The sequence below is a fragment of the Panthera leo genome, chromosome C1 (genome assembly GCF_018350215.1).
Source record: "Panthera leo isolate Ple1 chromosome C1, P.leo_Ple1_pat1.1, whole genome shotgun sequence".
Taxonomy (NCBI): domain Eukaryota; kingdom Metazoa; phylum Chordata; class Mammalia; order Carnivora; family Felidae; genus Panthera; species Panthera leo.
This window is the reverse complement of record NC_056686.1, coordinates 161,765,695-161,784,569: the sequence shown is the minus strand read 5'-3', so window position 1 is coordinate 161,784,569 and position 18,875 is coordinate 161,765,695. Positions and strand designations below refer to the sequence as shown.

The following is an 18,875-nucleotide window of genomic DNA, read 5'->3' as shown; positions in this document are numbered from 1 at the left end:
AGGATATGGGTAATCTTGATGTTTGATGTGCACTTGAAAAGAATATATGTTACACTGTTGTTGGGTGGAGTATCCTATAAATAATCAGTTAGATATAGTGGTTGATGGTATTATTCAGGTTTTTTATTATCCTTGCAGATTTCCTGTCCAGTGGTTCTTCTGATAACTAAAAGAGAAGTACTGAAGTCTCCAATTATAATTATGAAATTGTCTATTTTTCCTTTCAATTCTGTCAGTTCTTCATGTATTTTGAAGTTTTGTTGTTAGATGCATATATATTTACCAGGGAAACATAATAAGCCTAAAATAACCTTTCTTTGATTATGTAGTGTCCCTCTTTCTCCCTGGTATTTCATCTTGCTCTAAAGTCTAATTTGTCTAAGGGCACCTGGGTGGCTCAGTCGGTTGAGCATCTGACTTAGGCTCAGGTTTGTGGGTTCAAACCCTGCATCAGGCTCTGTGTTGATAGCTCAGAGCATGGAGCCTGCTTCAGATTCTGTGTCTCCTTCTCCCTCTGCCCCTCCCTGCTCACGCTCTGTCTCTCTCTCTCTCTCTCTCTCAGAAATAAATACATGTTTAAAAAAATTTAAAAATAAAAGAATTATTATCCTCTCAAAATTATACAGTGCTTCAGTCATCTCAGAGGAAAAAAAAGCTTACAATATCAGTTTACAAAATTTCAGTTTAATAAAACTATATCTCTACTAAGAATAATTCCCCTCAAACCAGATTTTATCATATCCACATTATACCTAGACAAAATATAATTTTTCATTCTGATATTATTCCAATGATAAAATTACCTTTGTGCTTATTCAGAAGCTTGTAGCCTTCACAGTATCTGCCTGGTGAAAGCATCATCTTGGCTGTGTCAAGATAAGAGTATGTTGCAGCAAAATCAAACTCCGTTTTACCGTCCCACCAACCTTTCTGCTTAGCATAGTTTCTCAGGTCTGGATGTTCCCGATCAATCTTGGTTGTTATAGAAAGCTGATTAGAAATATTACGAACTCCCTCTATTTTCAAAGAAGAACAAGGAAAGGGAAGAGAAAAATCACATTTAACATACTGTATTTATCTGTACATTATAATTATTAACCACTATTTAAATGTGAATATAGACTTCTCATCTATTACACACTCAAAGAGATAAAAGAATTACTTAAAAAAAATTTTTTTTAAGTTTATTCATTTTGAGAGAGACAGGGCATGTGAATAGGGAAGGGGCAGAGAGAAAGGGAGAGAGAATCCCAAGCAGGCGCCATACTGTCAGGACAGAGCCTGACACAGTGTTCAATCCCACAAAATGTGAGATCATGACCTGAGCTGAAGTCAGACACATAAGTGACTGAGCCACCCAGGCACCCCCTAGAAGTTACTTTTTAAGAAGTAGTCATAAATAATATTAGAACAGAAAAATAAGACTTTGCAAAATATCATGGCACTAAGTTATAACAAATTTTCAACTAAAAAACAAAACAGGTGGGAGGGAGGGGAGGGTGGGTGATGGGTATTGAGGAGAGCACCTTTTAGGATGAGCACTGGGTGTTGTATGGAAACCAATTTGACAATAAACTTCATATATTGAAAAAAATAAATAATAAATAATAAATAATAAAAAACAAAACAGAAGAAACAATAAAAACCAGTTCTAAAGAGATCACAGTAAATAAGAGATCACGAAAAATGAAAATTGATGAATGTTTTAAAACAGATTTAGAATAACACTCTGACAAGTAGAAATCAATTGCCCCCCAATTAGAAAATAATAAAATGTCTAAATTCACTTTTATATCTTAACAAACACACAGGCAAAATATAAAATGAAATGTCCATCAAAACTGGCAATGACTTATTTTGAAAAATAACATCCAAATCCTCCAAAGCTCAAGGCTACCTTCATGAAGACTTTCTGAATTTTTCCAGTCCACAATTACTTTTCCCTCCTCTAATTGTTCACAGCATCTATGTGCCTGAATCATTCATGCAACATGTGATATTTTCTCATGTGTACCTTATCTCCCCTGTAAAACTAGGAGATCCAGGAGGTAAGTACATAGGAAGTACATGATCATGCTTAAGCACAAGACTGTACTCTAATGAAAGAATATTGAACTGAGAGTCAGGATGGAAAGATTTAAATTCTAAGCCTTTCAATCACTGCCTTGAGTAAATCACATCCCTTTTCTGGATTTCCTCACTTTAAAAATGAAAGGAATATTTGATCACAAAGAAACTACGAAAAACATGTAAAGCATCCCAAAACAATCAAATTGTGTTACTTTACTCAGTGTTTATGCTTTACTATAATATCAACATATTCTTTCCAACCCTAATGGACAGACACAAATCCCCAGCAACACTCCCCTTGCCTTACCTCCTTATGCATGTGTGATCAAATTTTTGAGTTCAGCCCAAAGGTAAATGAGGAAGAAATGGCAAGGGGTTATTAAGTGGAAAAGTACTATAAAACAGCCAAGAGCAGCTGCACAGAAAATATATACAGGTTATATAAAATTAATATCATAATATGAAAAAGAGATATCATCTTTTCCTCTTTTTCAGAAAAGTTTTTTATAGTGCTCTTTCACTATTACATTCTTTCACATTTTTTTTTTCATTTCCCCTGCACTTTAACCCTTTATTGCACTGGATTATAAATCTTGAGAAACAATTAAATGCAACGTCTACAGTTAAGGGGGTTATTTTATTAATTGTAAAACAAATTAAAAACAAATTAAATCATGAGAAGTTGTCCATACCTTGTACTTTTTCTGCTGCCCAGTACTTCCCTGCAGTCTCCAGAATCCAGGCTTCTTTCCTATCAGCTATCAGGAAACTGTTGTGATAGCTGAATACCATCCTACCCTCTGAACAATTTCCACCCTGGCCATATTTTTCTAATAGATCAACAATGACATTGAGGGCTTTTTCAGCTGTATCAGCTCTTTCAAGGCCAAGTCTAAAATAAAAATATTAAAATAAATCAGATTAAAATAAATCTCCATTATTTTTCTTAAATAATTTCATGCACATGAGATTTTATTTTATATTCAAAATAAAAGTTCTTTTTTAAGAACTTTATCTGTTTTAAGTTAACAGATAAACTGAAATCCAACTTTAAAAAAAAATTTTTTTAACGTTTATTATTTTTGAGAGAGACAGAGAGACAGAGACAGAGCACAAGAGAGAGAGGGGCAGAAGAGAGCGAGAGACACAGAATCTGAAGCAGGCTCCAGGCTCCAAGCTGTCAGCACAGAGCTCAGTGCAGGGCTCGAACTCACAAACTGTGAGAACATGACCTGAGCCGAAGCTGAATGCTTAACTGACTGAGCCACCCAGCCACCCCTGAAATCCAACTTCTAAGCCATTCCTTCTGAAGTCAGTTTGAAATCATGAAAATAAAGTTTTTGGAGTGAAATAGCTCAATGTTAAAATTCCAATGTGGTAACTTATTGCCAAGTTGCTTTATCTCTGTACCTCAGGTATCTCATCTGTAAAATGAGGATAATAATATATAGTCCATGAGTTACTGTGAGAATTAAGGTCTGATAAAGTATATTTGGTATTTCCAATAAACCATAATTTTCAACTCCTTCTCTCAATGATATTTGAGTCTTAAAATTACATGCCTATATGGGCATACTTTGGAGATAATGCAGGAGCAGTTACAGGCCACTGGAATAAAATGAATATTGCGAAAAGTGAGTCAAATGAATTTTTTGGTTTCCAAGTGTATATAAAAGTTATGTTCACACTATACTGTAGTCTATTAAGTATGCAACAGCATTACGTCTAAAAAAACAATTATATACCTTAATTTAAAAATTAATTTAAAACTATTGCTAAAAAATGCTAACCATTATCTGAGCTTTCAGTAAGTTATAATCACTGATTACAGATCACCATAAGAAATATAATAATAATAAAAAGTTTGAAATAGTGTGAGAACTGGGGCGCCTGGGTGACTCAGTCAGTTGAGCGTCCAACTCTTGGTTTTGGCTCAGGTCATGATCTCACAGCTCATGAGTTCAAACCCCACATCGGGCTCTGTGCTGACAGTGCAGACCTGCTTGGGATTCTCCCTCCCTCTCTCTGCCCCTCCCCCACTCATGCTGTCTCTGTCTCTCTCAAAATAAATAAATATACTTAAAAAAATACACAAATAAAAAAAATAGCGCAAGGCACAAAAATCGTGTGATACCAAAATGTGACACAGAGACACAAAGTGAGCAAATGCTATTGTAAAAAATGGCACCAACAGACTTGCCTGACACAGCATCGCCACAAACCTTCCATTTCTAAAAAATGCAATATCTGTGAAGTGCCATAAAGGAAACCATAATAAAGTGAGGTATGCCTGTATTCTAAAGCATTTTAACACAAACTATGAAGTATCGACATCCCCAAAATGGGACAAAAATAGGAAAATAAAACTGGCAAGAGTTATACCGAAATTAAAATTTTAGACATGGTCTATACCAGAAAAATATAACTAAAAAATAACCTGACAAGATCCATGCCCAGTAGCGCCTCTTCATCACACACTTCTTCTCTTCCCCATACAGCTTCATTCCCAATGCAAACTCCATGCTCGTTGGCTCCCATTTCTGCCCCCCATAACCAAGCTGGGCGACTGAGGACAACAGCATATGTTTCAGGAACTTGATCAATTTCTATGTAAGTACACTGTAAAGAAAAGCATAACAACAACCATAAAACCCACAAGAAAAAGTTACCAAATTCTAGAATCCTAAAAATCAATCAGAAGACATGTCCGTTATGAAATAAAGTATAACTAACTTAAAAATTTCAATAATAAAGTCATTACCCTTAAAACATATTCAGAATTGACCCTAAAGCTTTTATTCATTCAAATATTTACTAAGCATCTCCTCTTATAAAGTACTCTGCTAAGAGATATGTTAGTTACAAAGATGAATTAGATACAGATCTTGCTTTCAAGAAACTAAGACTTGCACATTAACTAAAATATAACAAAATGTAAAGTATAAGGGCTGTGAAGAAAAATAAAAATGAGGTGCTAACGGAAGCTCAGTCTATAGAGAGATAGTTTCTAGTTGTGAAATCTTGAAACATTTTGTAGAGGAGGATGTATTGAGTTGATGCTTAAGGGAGGAGACCTCAATCTCAATGTCTAGTATTTCTTAATTAGTGACCTAAGTCCCATATGTTAGCCCTTACATACAAGAGAATTGCTTGTATGAATTACATACAAGAGAATTATGTAGCATGTGAAAGTCAACCATCTGGTATGTCCACAGTAGTGAAAAGAATAAGAACCACTGGCTTCAGAACAGGAGAAATTTAAACATAAAGAGAGAAAGTGGAAAGGGACCCATGATGAATAAATAGTCTCAGCAAAAGAAAAAAAAATTTCCCTGTATACAGAAAACATCTAATATTTAATATATTTTATTATTAGAATATCAATAAAATGAAATCTAAAAAATATATGTTAGCAATAAAAGCATAATATGAAACTTTAAGTTCCGTGTTGAATGGGTTTTTAATAAAAATTTTTAAAAGGATCGTTTAATTAATGTGTGTACTACCGAATGAATGCATAAAATGCATAAAATGCATATTAATAATGTAACCACAGGGCCCCATAAACCTTTTTTGATGTTAAAACTGTTATTTCCAGAGATTGGAATGACTTTCTCTATTCTACACCAATCAGAATCCTTTCTGGCCATCAAACTCCAGCTGAATCCCAGCTCCTGGGGAAGCCTCCCTCGATCTCTAGTCTGAATTAATTGCTCCTTCTCTATTGCTGACACAACTTGGGGCTCTTATTAAAGCATCCCACTTTACAATGGGGTTAATTACGTATACATCCTATTCCTCTACTAGACTCTAAGCTCCTGGAAGACAGAACTAGCCTTGACAGCAGGCGTTAAATCCTTGCCCTATTTGACATGCTTGCATATGATAAACATTCAAATATTTGATCAAAGAATCAACAACTATTTCTATTGTTTTTTTCAACTTCCTCCAAATCACTGAAATAAAAGACCAGAGGTCTAATTCTGACTCACATTATTTTTCAAATTTAAATTCTTGAATTTTTAACTTCTAGAGTCTCTGCCAAATAACTAGCTAATTAAAAAGCTGCTTATGATACTTTTAAAGAAAACTATTGCTAACAAAACATGTACTTCACCTACCTGAAGATGTTCTCTCAGGTTCTCATGAACTGCAGCAGGAAAATAAACTACCTCCTGTACTTCATCACACAATCTATCTGAATTTTTTCCAAAAATAATCCTGTTATCAACCGTTGCTGGAGGTAATGCCACAAAAGTATCACAGGAACAAGGTTCCATTTTTTAAAAACTAAAAAACATATAGAAGATTCAAAATAAAAAGGGAGAAACATTTTTAGTATATACAAAACAAAGAGTTTTACTTGACAACCAAGGGATGTTATTGCCATATCAAATAAAGAGTGTTCATTAACGTTTTAAACTTTATACTGCACTACAAAAATCTGTAAGAAAATGACTTGGGAATGAATCTTGTACTACAAGAATCAATAAGAAAATGACATTACAAGTAACTTCTTCTAGTCTATAGGTTAAATTTATCCTGTAAGATCTTTCTCTCCCGAAGTTTTCCCTGAATCTCCTTTCAGTATTTCCATATTTGGGAACCCATGCACTTAACTCTACTGCTATGAAGACTATATTTGTGTACGCCTATGAGTTTCCATACTTGTGCACATATATGAGTCTCCTTCTGGACAATAAGATCCATGAGGGTTGGGAGCGTGCTTTATTAATCTTTGTATTCTCATCACCTGAAGTTATGAAATGTCCCAGTATTTCCTCAAAGGAAGGAAGGGGTCTCCTTTGAGCTGGAGAAGAATACACCCAGATTATAATACTGAGAAGACTGAAATTTTAAGACTCACTGATCAGACAAATACAAAAACATGTCAATCAAAATACCAAACTGTTGATATGTCTAGGAAGAAGTTCACATACATAACTTATAAATCCTGATTGTAGAATTTAGTATCAAGATTGTGTCTTCATTTGTAATTTGGAAAACCCGAAATCCTCAGTTTTGGTAGATCATATTTGCTTCCAGAATGGACATACTGTTTTAGAGTTTCCTGCTTTCCCTTATTTTATAATGCCCAAACTTTAGAATGGCTTTACACAGATACTAGCAGTTTATTTTATTAAAAAAATTTTTTTTTGAGAGAGAGAGAGAATTTTAACCAGGATCCATGGTCAGCGACCCTGGGATCAGGACCTGAGCAGAACTCGAGATTGGATGATCCACTGACTGAGTCACCCAGGTAACCCATACTAGCAGTTTAAAAACAAAAAGTAAGTTTAATAAATGTTTCATTCAAAAGAAAACAAGTGACTCAAGTAAGAAAGAAACACATTCAGCCTGAAACTCCTAACACTTTACTCTTTTCTTGTTATTTAAAGAGAGAAGTCACGATTGCTGCTGTTCTTTTCTGTGTAAATTTCAATCTTTATGTCCTAGGTCACGTTCTATTTGTGTTCCAAAGTTAATTATACCACTGCATGACCTTGGCAAGCTATTCAATCTCGAACTAAGCCTTCTGCCTCATCGGTAAATATCTCAGGAGGTTGTTATTAGAATTTAAAAAGACAGTGTGGGGGCGCCTGGGTGGCTCAGTCAGTTAAGCGTCCGACTTCGGCTCAGGTCATGATCTCACGGTCCCTGGGTTCGAGCCCCGTGTCGGGCTCTGTGCTGACAGCTCAGAGCCTGGAGCCTGTTTCAGATTCTGTGTCTCCTTCTCTCTGTGACCCTCCTCCATTCATGCTCTGTCTCTCTCTGTCTCAAAAATAAATAAACGTTAAAAAAAATTAAAAAAAAAAAAAGACAGTGTGTAAAGCGTTTTTGCACAGTGCAAGGAACATATCAGACACTCAAATGAAAGCTGTTATTATTGGGCAGAAGAGTATATTTCTCATAAAAGGCTTATTCTTGTTATCATACCCACCCCCTCCTTGCTGAGGATTTGGTTGGTGGATCCCCTACAGCAAAGCAGCCATGTCCACTCAAAACCCTGGAGTCTGAAGGGCCGTCAAAATGCGCTAGATGATCTATGCTAACTGGAGTCATACGAGAAGCTAAGGAAACACGCCACCTACTTAGGAAAACGCCTAGCACGTTTAGAAGGGGATGGCTTGAGAGTCTTTATTAACTCCCAGTACGCATTCATCATCAACAAATGTTTAGGAACATCTTTCTGAACCAGGCACGGTACAGCTGAGAATCCTCGCTCTTATGGAGTTGACATTCCATTTTATATGCTTTAGTTCCCCAAGCGTTTTTAGAAATATCACATCGTTTGATCCACCCGATCCGTACGTACTACAGTTTGGACGAGAAGTACTATTTTCAAAACGCAGACGAGAAAACTCGGTGCGGAGAACTTTATGTACCTGGAGTCAGAGTTCACAGAATAAAGAGGACGAACTTCAAGCACCCCTTGCCACCCAGCACACACTCTGCACCCCAGCTGGCGGCGCTCAGCCCGCAGCCGGCTCACCCCAGACCCGGGGCCTCTCCCGGAGCCCCTCGGTCCCGCCGCGCCACAGCGCGCGGCTTCCCACCTAGCACCACAACTTTGCACGCCACACCCCCGTTCACGCCCCTCACCTGGTCTAGGAACTACCCTCAGTGAAAGGGGTTAGGGGTGTGCTAGGGCGGGCGGAGGAGCTAGCGGCCGGAAGCTGTCACCTTTGACCGCGGAAGTTCCCGCTGCCACTGGAGGCGCAGTTCCGGTTAGGCGGCAGTATTTGTTTACGTTGTTCACAGTTCCAGTGGCCGCCGGCCCCAGCTTAGGCTTCAAGATGGGGAAGTCTTTTGCCAATTTCATGTGCAAGAAGGACTTTCATCCCGCCTCCAAATCCAATATCAAGAAAGTGAGTAAGGGGAGCCGGGTAGGGTTCTGGCTCTTGGCGCCTGGGATCCCCAGGGCTGGAGGTGATGAAAGTGGTTGTGTCTGTGGGATTTCTGGAACAGTCGCCGCTTCCCCAGGCCTGACACCCTGGTCTTCCCGCCCCTTTTTCTCTGCTGAGAAACTCGCTAATAAAGCTGGCCTCGACGCTTATTCTCCATCAGCCGGGAGGCGGGCAGCCTTCGTCTGCCCGGTCGGCTTGTCATCTAGAATGTGTAAATCTGTAAGATACGAAGTATGATCATATGGTTCCTCGTTACTTTCTCAACTGTTTTTGGTTTTGTCTTTTCGGATCACAGGGATCGTGGCTTCTGAGCTCTGCTATCCTGTACAAAGGTGATTCCCTGTTTATTTAAGATAGCTCTTAAAAGGGAAATAAAGGCACCTCTTCCTGTCTTTATCCCACCCGATAATGTAGCGTCTGCCTGGTGAACTCTTTGAAGTTTGGCTGTTTATTTTACTTAATATTTTTTTAAATTGACGTGTATACAACGTTACATTAGTTTCCGATATACAACGACGTTTGGCTTTTTTAAAAAATTTTTATTATCGTTTTTTTAAAGTAATCTCTACACTCAACGTGGAGCTCTAACTCCTGCCCAGGAAATCAAGAGGCGCTTGCTCTACCAACTTGGTCAGCCAGGCGCTCCCAGCACAGTCACTTTTAGCCCTGAGATCTTACACAAATACTTAATATCCTTTATCCTCAGCCTCCTAATCTATAAATTTAAAATGAACAGTATCAGTTGCCTTGACTTGTGAAATTGTTATGAGGACTAAATAAGCTGGTATAGATAAAGGCTTGAAACAAAGTACCACATAGAGGGATTGCTCAATAAAATGTTAATTTCTCCTATACACATACTTATTTTTAGCCTGCTCCTAAAATGCATGTATTACCCAGAGCTTCATCCTTGGCCTATGCCTTACTTTATATGCTTTCCCAGGCAATCACGTCCAATTTCATGGTTTTAACTACTTCTTTACTCAGGACTCTCACAGTCTCACATTTCTTCTCCCAGCTTGGGGCATGTCAAGACAACTATATACTGGAAATTATCATCTTGACATGTTACAGGCATCTCAAGCTCAACATGTCTGAAATGGATATGTCTTTCATTCAAAATCTGCTCTTCATTTTATACTTCCTATCTCATGAGTAGGAAATAGAGGTGGTAACACACATCCTGTCACCCAACCCAGAAATTCAAGATATATCCCTTTTCCGTTACCCCTTTATCTAGGTAGCTAATAAATTCAATTTGTCTTACCTTCCAAATATTTCGAATTCATCTCTCCTCTTTATCACTACTACCTGTTTTTTAGCTCAGACCCTCATCATTTTCCACCTTAACTATTAAATTTCCTAACAGGTTTGGTTTTGGGGGGGGGCTTTGTTTGTTTGTTTTGGTTTGGTTTTTTTGGCCTCCAGTCTTGACCCCTCTCAAATCCATTCTCTACATCGCTATCAGAATAATATTTTTTATTAGGCAACTTTATTGAGGTACAATTCACATACTAGACAATTGCCCACTTAAAGTGTACTGTTCAGTGGTTTTTAGTATATTCACAGATTTGTGCAATCACCACCACAAACAATTTGGAATACTTACATCATCTCCCCACAAGACCTGTATCTGTTAGCAGTTATTCTCCACTTGTCCTTACCACCATCCCCGCCCCGCCCCCATCCCGAGGTAACCACTAACCTACTTTATTTCTGTGGGTTTGCCTATTCGGGATGTTTCCTAAAAATGTAATCATGCAATATATGGCCTTTTGTGGCTGGTTTTTTTCACTTACCATAACAGTTTTGAAGTTCATCCATGTTGTAGAACGTGTCAGTATTGTATTTCTTTTTATGGCTTAATAATTCCATTGTATTGATATAGTACATTTTATGTATCCATTCATCAGTTGAATATTTGCGTTGTTTCCATAGAGTGATCTTTTTAAAGCACAAATCTGATTGCTTGGCTTCTTAGTAAAATACTACAGGATTAAATCCTAGTTATCTGGCTTCAGTTTATTTTTCCTTCTTCATCCCCTATTGCTACTCTCTTACCTCAGATTTTACACTCCAGTAATATTAAACTACTTAATTCTTATTTTGCACCTTTCGGCCTTTGTCTGAGTTTTTCCCTCTGCTAGTACTATCTTACCGTGTTTTTTTCCTTGGCAAATTTTGACCCTTTTCAAAACCCTGCTTGACATGTATGGTATTACTTGTGTAGAGGGTTATTTGTTGAAGCAGAGTTTGTAATAGCAAAAGATTGGAAATTTCCTAAATGCCCATCAGTACAACAGGAGATTGGTTAAGTAAATGATGGGATAGCTCCACAGTAAAATGATATTCAGCCCCTCCTCCCTCCAAAACCAAGAAATTTGTTTTTAACTGACCTAGGAATGATCTCTATGATACTCAATTTTATTTTATACATATTCTGTGTATACATGCAGTATATGTTACCATTTATGAAAAGAGTGAGAAAAGAATGTGTATGAGATATATACATATATACACACATGTATGTATATATATACACACACATTGTTTTCTGTATATATGCATTAGAACATCTTTGGAAGGATATAGAAGAAATAATATCATTGGCTGCCTATGAATATATTTACTTAATTTAAAAATTAACTTCTGGAGCATCTGGGTGGCTCAGTTGGTTAAGCGTCGCATTTTGGCTCAGGTCATGATCTCGTGGTTCATGAATTCCAGCCTCACTTCAGATCTTCTGTCCCCCTCTCTCTGCCCGTCCCTCACTCATTCTTTCTCTCTCTCTCTCGCAAAGTAAATAAATAAACTTTAAAAAATATATTGGTAAAAAAAAATTAACTTCTAAAAACCAAAACTTAGGCACCTGGGTGGCTCAGTCGGTTAAGCATCTGACTTCAGCTCAGGTCCTGATCTCATGGTTCATGAGTTTGAGCCCCACATCAGGCTCTGTGCTGTCAGTGCAGAGACCACTTCAGATCCTCGCCCCCCCCCCACCCCCTGCTTCTCCCTTGCTCTCTCTCTCTCTCTCAAAAATAAATAAAAATTTAAAAATAACAAAATAAAAACCACAACTTGCTATAAAGTATTCCATTATACCAGCCTTCCTCCCGTCCTCTAAAGTTAATCACCATCTTGTTCTATTTCTTTATCTTGTATGTATTCCTATTATCCAGATAGCAAACTTTGTTATCACTTACACAGTTCATTTTTTTATTCTGAAATAGCTTAAACATACTTTTTTTTATTAGCAGATTCTGAGCATTTTGAAGGCTAAGAATGTGTTTTATTTTTATTCCAGTCCATGATACTCAGTATGTATTTAAGCTCTTGAGCAATTGAGACTGGTGAAATAACATTGTAAAATCTAAAACTTTAAATAAATGATAGTTATTCTGTTAGAAATGCCATGTTATAATTTTTTTTTTTTTCAACGTTTTTTATTTATTTTTGGGACAGAGAGAGACAGAGCATGAACGGGGGAGGGGCAGAGAGAGAGGGAGACACAGAGTCGGAAACAGGCTCCAGGCTCCGAGCCATCAGCCCAGAGCCTGACGCGGGGCTCGAACTCACAGACCGCGAGATCGTGACCTGGCTGAAGTCGGACGCTTAACCGACTGCGCCACCCAGGCGCCCCTGCCATGTTATGATTAGTGTGTTACTCTCCCAGGCAGTGACCCCTTGCATGTCTTTGTTGCAACTGTTTTCATTTTGAGCTGCAGTGAAAATGCCAAACATGTGCTTTTTACTGCCTATCCCAAGTGTAGGTTTTTCTTTTGTAACATTACATTGGTAAGTATGAAGTCAGTGGAGAAAACGTTCAGAAACTTATCCCAAAAGAAATTTTTGGTATATTCTGTCCCTGAAGAATTCTTTTCATTTCTGTTTTGCTTTCACTTCCATATGAATTCCTACTTGTCCATCTCAAACTGTGTCCCCTTGGAACCTTCCTATTTCATCACTACTAAAATACTGGTGGGGCACTTGGGTGGCTCAGTCAGTTGACCTTCGAAACTCTTGGTTTCGGCTCAGGTCATGATCTCATGATTTGGTTCAGTCTTAGCACTGATATTGCAGAGCCTGCTTGGGATTCTCTCTCTTCTTCTCTTTCTGCCTGAATGAGTGAGTGAGTGAGTGAGTGAATGAATACATACATACATGCATACACCCATACAAACAAACTGGTAACTACCCCTGTTTTGTTTCTAAAATTAACTAACGGCAGCCTTGTCCCACACCTATTTGCCCCCACAGTTAATGACATAATTTTATCAATGTAAGTATTTGTCCTCTAATTTACCTTCTTAAAACCTAGCATGTTTAGAAAGTTTTGTGTGTGTGTGTGTGTGTGTTGTTTTGTTTTGTTTTTGAGAGAGATCGCAAGTGAGCTCAGGGCAGTGAGAGAGAGAGAGAATCCCACAAGTGGCAGAGAGAGGGAGAGAGAGAGAAAGAGAGAAGCGCGGCTCACCAGAAGTGAGGCACGTGCTCACCCAAAGCAGGGCTTAAGCTCACACGTTGTAGGACTTGAACTCAACGAACCGTGAGATCATGACCTGAGCTGAAGTCAGAGGCTTAACAACTGAGCCACACAGGCACCCATGGATAGAAGGTTTTGACTTGCTCTTTACGTTGAATGATTGTCAAATACTGTGTCCTTTACTGTAAAGGCAGTTGGAAGGCATTTGATACCTTTTCAGTCTAGAAATAACCTGATTAAGTATCCTTGCTTAAGTTGTGTGGGCTTTTTACCTCCACCACATTTATGATTTTGAGGATTTCATGTAGGGATACATTCAGCCTGTGATATTGGTGCCCTTGAGCAACTCCAAGGCATTTCATGCATCTCTCTCTTATCTCTGTTTCCTCTCTTGTCTCTTCCCTTTTTTCTGCAACTGCCTTTTAATTCCTTTTCTTTTTTTCTTTTTCTCATCCTCCATTTCTCCTCCATTGGCATTTGGGAGCATTGTTTAATCCTACTGGCTGTGCCTTGGGTGTTTTCTTGACTAGACATACTCCATATAGAAAGATTATCATTCTCTTCTCCGAAATAACACAGAGACTAAGTGCAAGAAGCTGTTGTACCACAGGTACTTAAAGTGGTTCTTAAAATTTTTTTTTAATGTTTATTTATTTTTGAGAGACAGAGATGGGATGTGAGTGGGTTAGGGGCAGAGAGAGAGGGAGACACGGAATCCGAAGCAGGCTCCAGGCTCTGAGCAGTCAGCACAGAGCCCAATGTGGGGCTCGAACTCACGAGCTGTGAGGTCATGACCCAAGCCGAAGTCGGATGCTCAACCGACTGGGCCACCCAGGCGCCCCCTAAAGTGGTTGTTAAATTTGATTTTTTCCTGAAAGCTAGCTATTTTGAATAACTAGATTTTTTTTTCTTTTTTTAAGTTATTTTTTTTTTTAATTTACATTCAAGCTAGTTAACAAATAGTGTAATAACAATTTCAGGAATAGAATTTAGTGATTCATCACTTACATGTAACACCCAGTGCTCATCCCAACAGGTGTCCTTCTTAATGCCCCTCTCCCATTTAGCCCATCTCCCCACCCAAAACCCCTCCAGTAACCCTCTGTTTGTTCTCTGTATTTAAGAGTCTCTTATGGTTTGTCCCCCTCCCTGTTTTTATGTTATTTTTGCTTCCCTTCCCATATGTTCATCTGTTTTGTATCTGAAATTCCTCATATGAGTGAAGTCATATATTTGTCTTTTTGTGGCTGACTTATTTTGCTTAGCATAATACACTATAGTTCCATCCACATTGTTGCAAATGGCAAGATTTTATTCTTTTTGATTGCTGAGTAATATTCCATTATATATATACATACACACACACCACATCTTTATCCATTCATCAGTTGATGGACATTTGGGCTCTTTCCATACTTAGCCTATTGTCCATAGCACTGCTATACACATTGGGGTGCATGTGCACCTTCAAATCAGCACTCCTGCATCCTTTGGATAAATACCTAGTAGTGTAATTGCTGGGTCATAGGGTAGTTCTATTTTTAATTTTTGAGGAACCTCCATACTGTTTTCCAGAGTGGCTGCACCAGTTTGCATTCCTACCAGCAGTGCAAAAGGGTTCCCCTTTCTCCACATCCTCGCCAACATCTGTTGTTGCCTGGGTTGTTAATTTTAGCCATTGAATGTGTAGATTTAAGGACCTGTACCAAGGTACAAGTCAGACTTTTCAGTTGTCATCTTCTGATGATGTCATTATGACCAAAATAGATTATATTGTAAACTATATACAATAACATTTTATATTTTGTTATAAAATACGAGCAAACTTTCTGTTTTAATTTTTTACTTCACTAATTAGGTATGGATGGCAGAGCAGAAAATATCATATGATAAGAAGAAACAAGAAGAATTAATGCAACAATATCTTAAAGAACAAGAATCATATGACAATAGGTAAGAAATTTCACTATGCTGGTGTTTTTAGAATGATCAGTTGCATGAGAATGATCCCTTACTGAATCATGTATTAAATTAGCTTTTTTGAATTGAATACCCCAATGATAGGATTCTATTTCCTGTGAACCCTCTATACTCTGATATCTGTACGTGGCCACTTTTTCCAACCTTACCAATAATTCACATAAAATATACATTGATGTGACTCCATATACAGGTTATGAGGAAGTCCCAACTTAGGTAAAGCTTGGAAGAACAATAAAAGTCTACACTTGAACTACTGACACCTCTTACAGAGATATTTCTTTAGTATACACTGAAATGAAAAGATGCATAGGACACCATCAAAAGTAAAGTGTCTCTACTTGACCTGGATATCATTGCTCTGTTAATGGCAGGATCATAACTAGAGTTCTTTGTTGGTTTATTCCAGCACAGTGCCTCCCGTTTAGCTCTTGTCATTTTGTGTTTATATTAGCAAGTCTAACTCTGAAGCTGGTTGCTCTTGGTTAATCAAACAGGTGAATAGTGATGTTTTAATTATATGGACCACACTGTCTGCAGCTCAGTTCTGTTTTTCATCAAAATATAGAACATAAGTAAAGTACTACTAGACTATTACTTAATATTCTCTTTAAAATCTAATGTAGTGTCGGGCACCCGGGTAGCTCATTTGATTAAGATTCCGACTCTTGACTTTGGCCCAGGTCATGATCTCATGGTTAATGAGTTTGAACCCTGAGTGGGTTCTGCAGTGACAGTGCGGAGCCTGCTTGGGATTTATCCCTCTCTCTCCCCCCCGCCCCCTTGCTCTCTCGCTCTCTAAATAAAAATAAACTTAAAAAAATATATATATATGTAGTGTATCAAGAGCAAAATTATAGAAATAAAACTTCTACTTCAATTAAATACTTTTCACAATAATTCTGTTCAATCTGGTTAACTTTTATTGAGTACCTCCTTTGGTGCAAGACAATAAAAGGCCCCTTTGTTATAGGGGCCTGTAAAGTGGGATATGTAGTTTGTCTCTGCCCTCAGGAATTCTCTCGTAAGGGATACGTACATATAGTTCAAAGCTGAATATAATAACGATGTATTAAAAACACAAGTTTTAAAAACAATAGCATGCTAACATAGGACACAGTAATTCCATTTGGGATAACAAGGTAAGACTTAATGAAAGAACGGACATTTGAGCTGAACTATGAAGAATGTTAAGGATTTAGATCCATGGTTCTCATCTGAAGTCCATTATCCACCCCCCTCTTCCCCCCTCCCCTGCCAGGGGACATGTGGCAATGTTTGGACACGTTTTTGATTGTCACAGCTCAGATGTTGGATGCTACCAGCATCTAGTGGGTGGAGACTAGGGATGCTGCAGAACAACCTACAATGTGCAGGACAGCCAGCCCCACACAACGAAGAATGATCTGGTCCAAAAGGTCAGTAGCACCACTGTTGAGAAACCCTGATTTACATATAGTAAAAGCTTATTAAAGATCACAGTGGGAAAGTAGAGAGGTGTTCGGGGAAACAGCCTATAGTTGCGTTAGGCTGATAAAGAGATAGTGGAGGTGAAAAAGTGGCTTTGCAGCAGATTATACTGTTTATTCTTTTTTAAAAAATTGTTTTTTAATGTTCATTTTTTGAGAGAGAGACAGAGCATGAGTAAGGGGAGGGATAGAGAGAGAGGGAGACACAGCACAGAGCCTGACACGGGGCTCAGACTCCAGGACTGCGAGATCATGACCTGAGCCAAAGTCTAATGCTTAACCAACCGAGCCACCCAGGTGCCCCATACTGTTTATTCTTGATCTTAAAAAAAGTTACTTTACTCTCTTTGTAATTAAATACTTGAAGCCATGCAAATAATCTATTTTTCCTTGAACTTTTGTCCACTAATTTAGCATTTATTGGTGGATACTGCCTGCATTAGTTATTACCATGGTATTCTAATGGTGATTTTCTATTCCTCTCATTCCCTCTACATTTTAAAATTTGAATTCCTCTGGAAACAAGAATTTTCCCTTTCCCTATTTAGTTATTTATTTAATCATTTATTTCTATGAGTATGGACTCAGATATTTATTTAATGGGTTATAATCCAGGGGCACCTGGGTGTCTCAGTCGGTTAAGTGTCTGACTGCAGCTCAGGTCATGATCTCACAGTTCCTGGGTTCAAGCCCCGCTTTGGGCTCTGTGCTGACAGATCAGAACCTGGAGCCTGCTTTAGATTCTGTGTCTCCCTCTCTCTGCTCCTCCCCCGCTTGCACTCTATCTTACTCTCAAAAACAAATAAACGTTAAAAAAAAATTTTAATGGGTTATAATCCAATACTATTGTTGTTTATTTTGTTGCTCACATTGTTTAAATTTTAGCCTTTGACTGCTCTACCAGCTTGGCTCGTATAACCATTGCAAATGCCCCAACCTTATTTTATTTTATTTTTTAAAATTGTGTTGGCTTTCTAAAGTTTTTTTATTTTATTAATCATTTTGAGAGAGAGAGCATGCACTCACATGTGGGCACAAGCAGGGAAGGACAGAGAAAGAATCCCAAGCAGGCTCTGTGCTATTAGCATGGGAGCCCCACGCAAGGCTCTATCTCACGAACCATGAGATCATGACCCGAGGTGAAATCAAGAATCAGTTGCTTAACCAACTAAAACACCCAGGCATCCCCCACCCTCAGCCTTTTTTTAAAACCACTTCCTGGCACCATAAGATGGTCCAAATTTGTCTTTTATTTTTCCCTGCTCTAGCATTGGAATCAACCAAATTGATTGGACCTTGATTCCTTTTATTGGAAAAAGATATTTAGAAGCCAGGTTCTGGACACTAGATGTGTTCACTGCTTCTCTGTTTGGTTATTCAAATGCAAATTTATGAGTATTTGGTGATTTCCAAAGGGTTTTTTTTTTTCTTCATTCAGAAATGTCCTTGGTAGCCAATTTTATTCTTTAGTAATCTAGTTTTTCTCTTTTAAGTTTTTCCTGCTATAGAGATGTTTCTTAATGTTTATGAATATTGATTCCTACACACTCTTTTTAAAGATGACAGTAACATTTATTATTCTCATTGGATAAAAAAAATTTATTGGGATGTCAAAAAATCTATATCCATTCTGTATACAGTCAACAGCAATAAAAATAATAATAATTTTTACAGGTTTTTAATTGAAATTAAAATGTCAATATCATAGCTTTACTTTTTTTTTATATACCTGTAGAGTTTTGCATGAAGTGGAAATTGGATCTTCCAGTTTTGATTTTATGTTATTTTTATGTCAGTATAAACAAAATGCTTTTTTGCAGGGGTAAAATATATATAACATTTTTTAAGTGTACAGTTCACAGCATTAATTACATTAACAGTGTTGTGTACGATCACTACTATTTCCAGAATTTTTTCCATTACACCAAATAGAAACTCTATACCTATTTAACAGTAACTCTGTATTCC

At 37.7% G+C, this 18,875-nt stretch overlaps 2 protein-coding genes across 4 annotated transcripts in view; one reads left to right on the top strand and one right to left on the bottom strand.

Moving 5' to 3' along the window:
* SCRN3 (secernin 3) overlaps window positions 1-8,750 on the bottom strand; it is a 31,597-nt gene extending 22,847 nt beyond the window's left edge. The window contains exons 1-6 of one of the 3 annotated variants that reach the window (XM_042952680.1): window positions 8,674-8,750; window positions 8,012-8,456; window positions 6,192-6,360; window positions 4,508-4,689; window positions 2,763-2,962; window positions 804-1,016 (exon numbers count right to left, since the gene is read on the bottom strand). In XM_042952680.1, coding sequence (XP_042808614.1) covers window positions 804-1,016; window positions 2,763-2,962; window positions 4,508-4,689; window positions 6,192-6,350 — 754 coding nt within the window. In that variant the 5' untranslated portion in view covers window positions 6,351-6,360; window positions 8,012-8,456; window positions 8,674-8,750. Of the gene's footprint in view, window positions 1-803; window positions 1,017-2,762; window positions 2,963-4,507; window positions 4,690-6,191; window positions 6,361-8,011; window positions 8,506-8,673 lie in introns of those variants that run through there. The other 2 variants (XM_042952679.1, XM_042952681.1) reach the window with 2 other exon arrangements.
* A 44-nt stretch (window positions 8,751-8,794) lies between these two features.
* CIR1 (corepressor interacting with RBPJ, CIR1) overlaps window positions 8,795-18,875 on the top strand; it is a 43,434-nt gene continuing 33,353 nt past the window's right edge. The window contains exons 1-2 of the mRNA XM_042949170.1: window positions 8,795-8,939; window positions 15,317-15,411. Of these exons, the coding sequence (XP_042805104.1) occupies window positions 8,868-8,939; window positions 15,317-15,411 (167 nt within the window). The 5' untranslated portion in view covers window positions 8,795-8,867. The remainder of the gene's footprint in view (window positions 8,940-15,316; window positions 15,412-18,875) is intronic.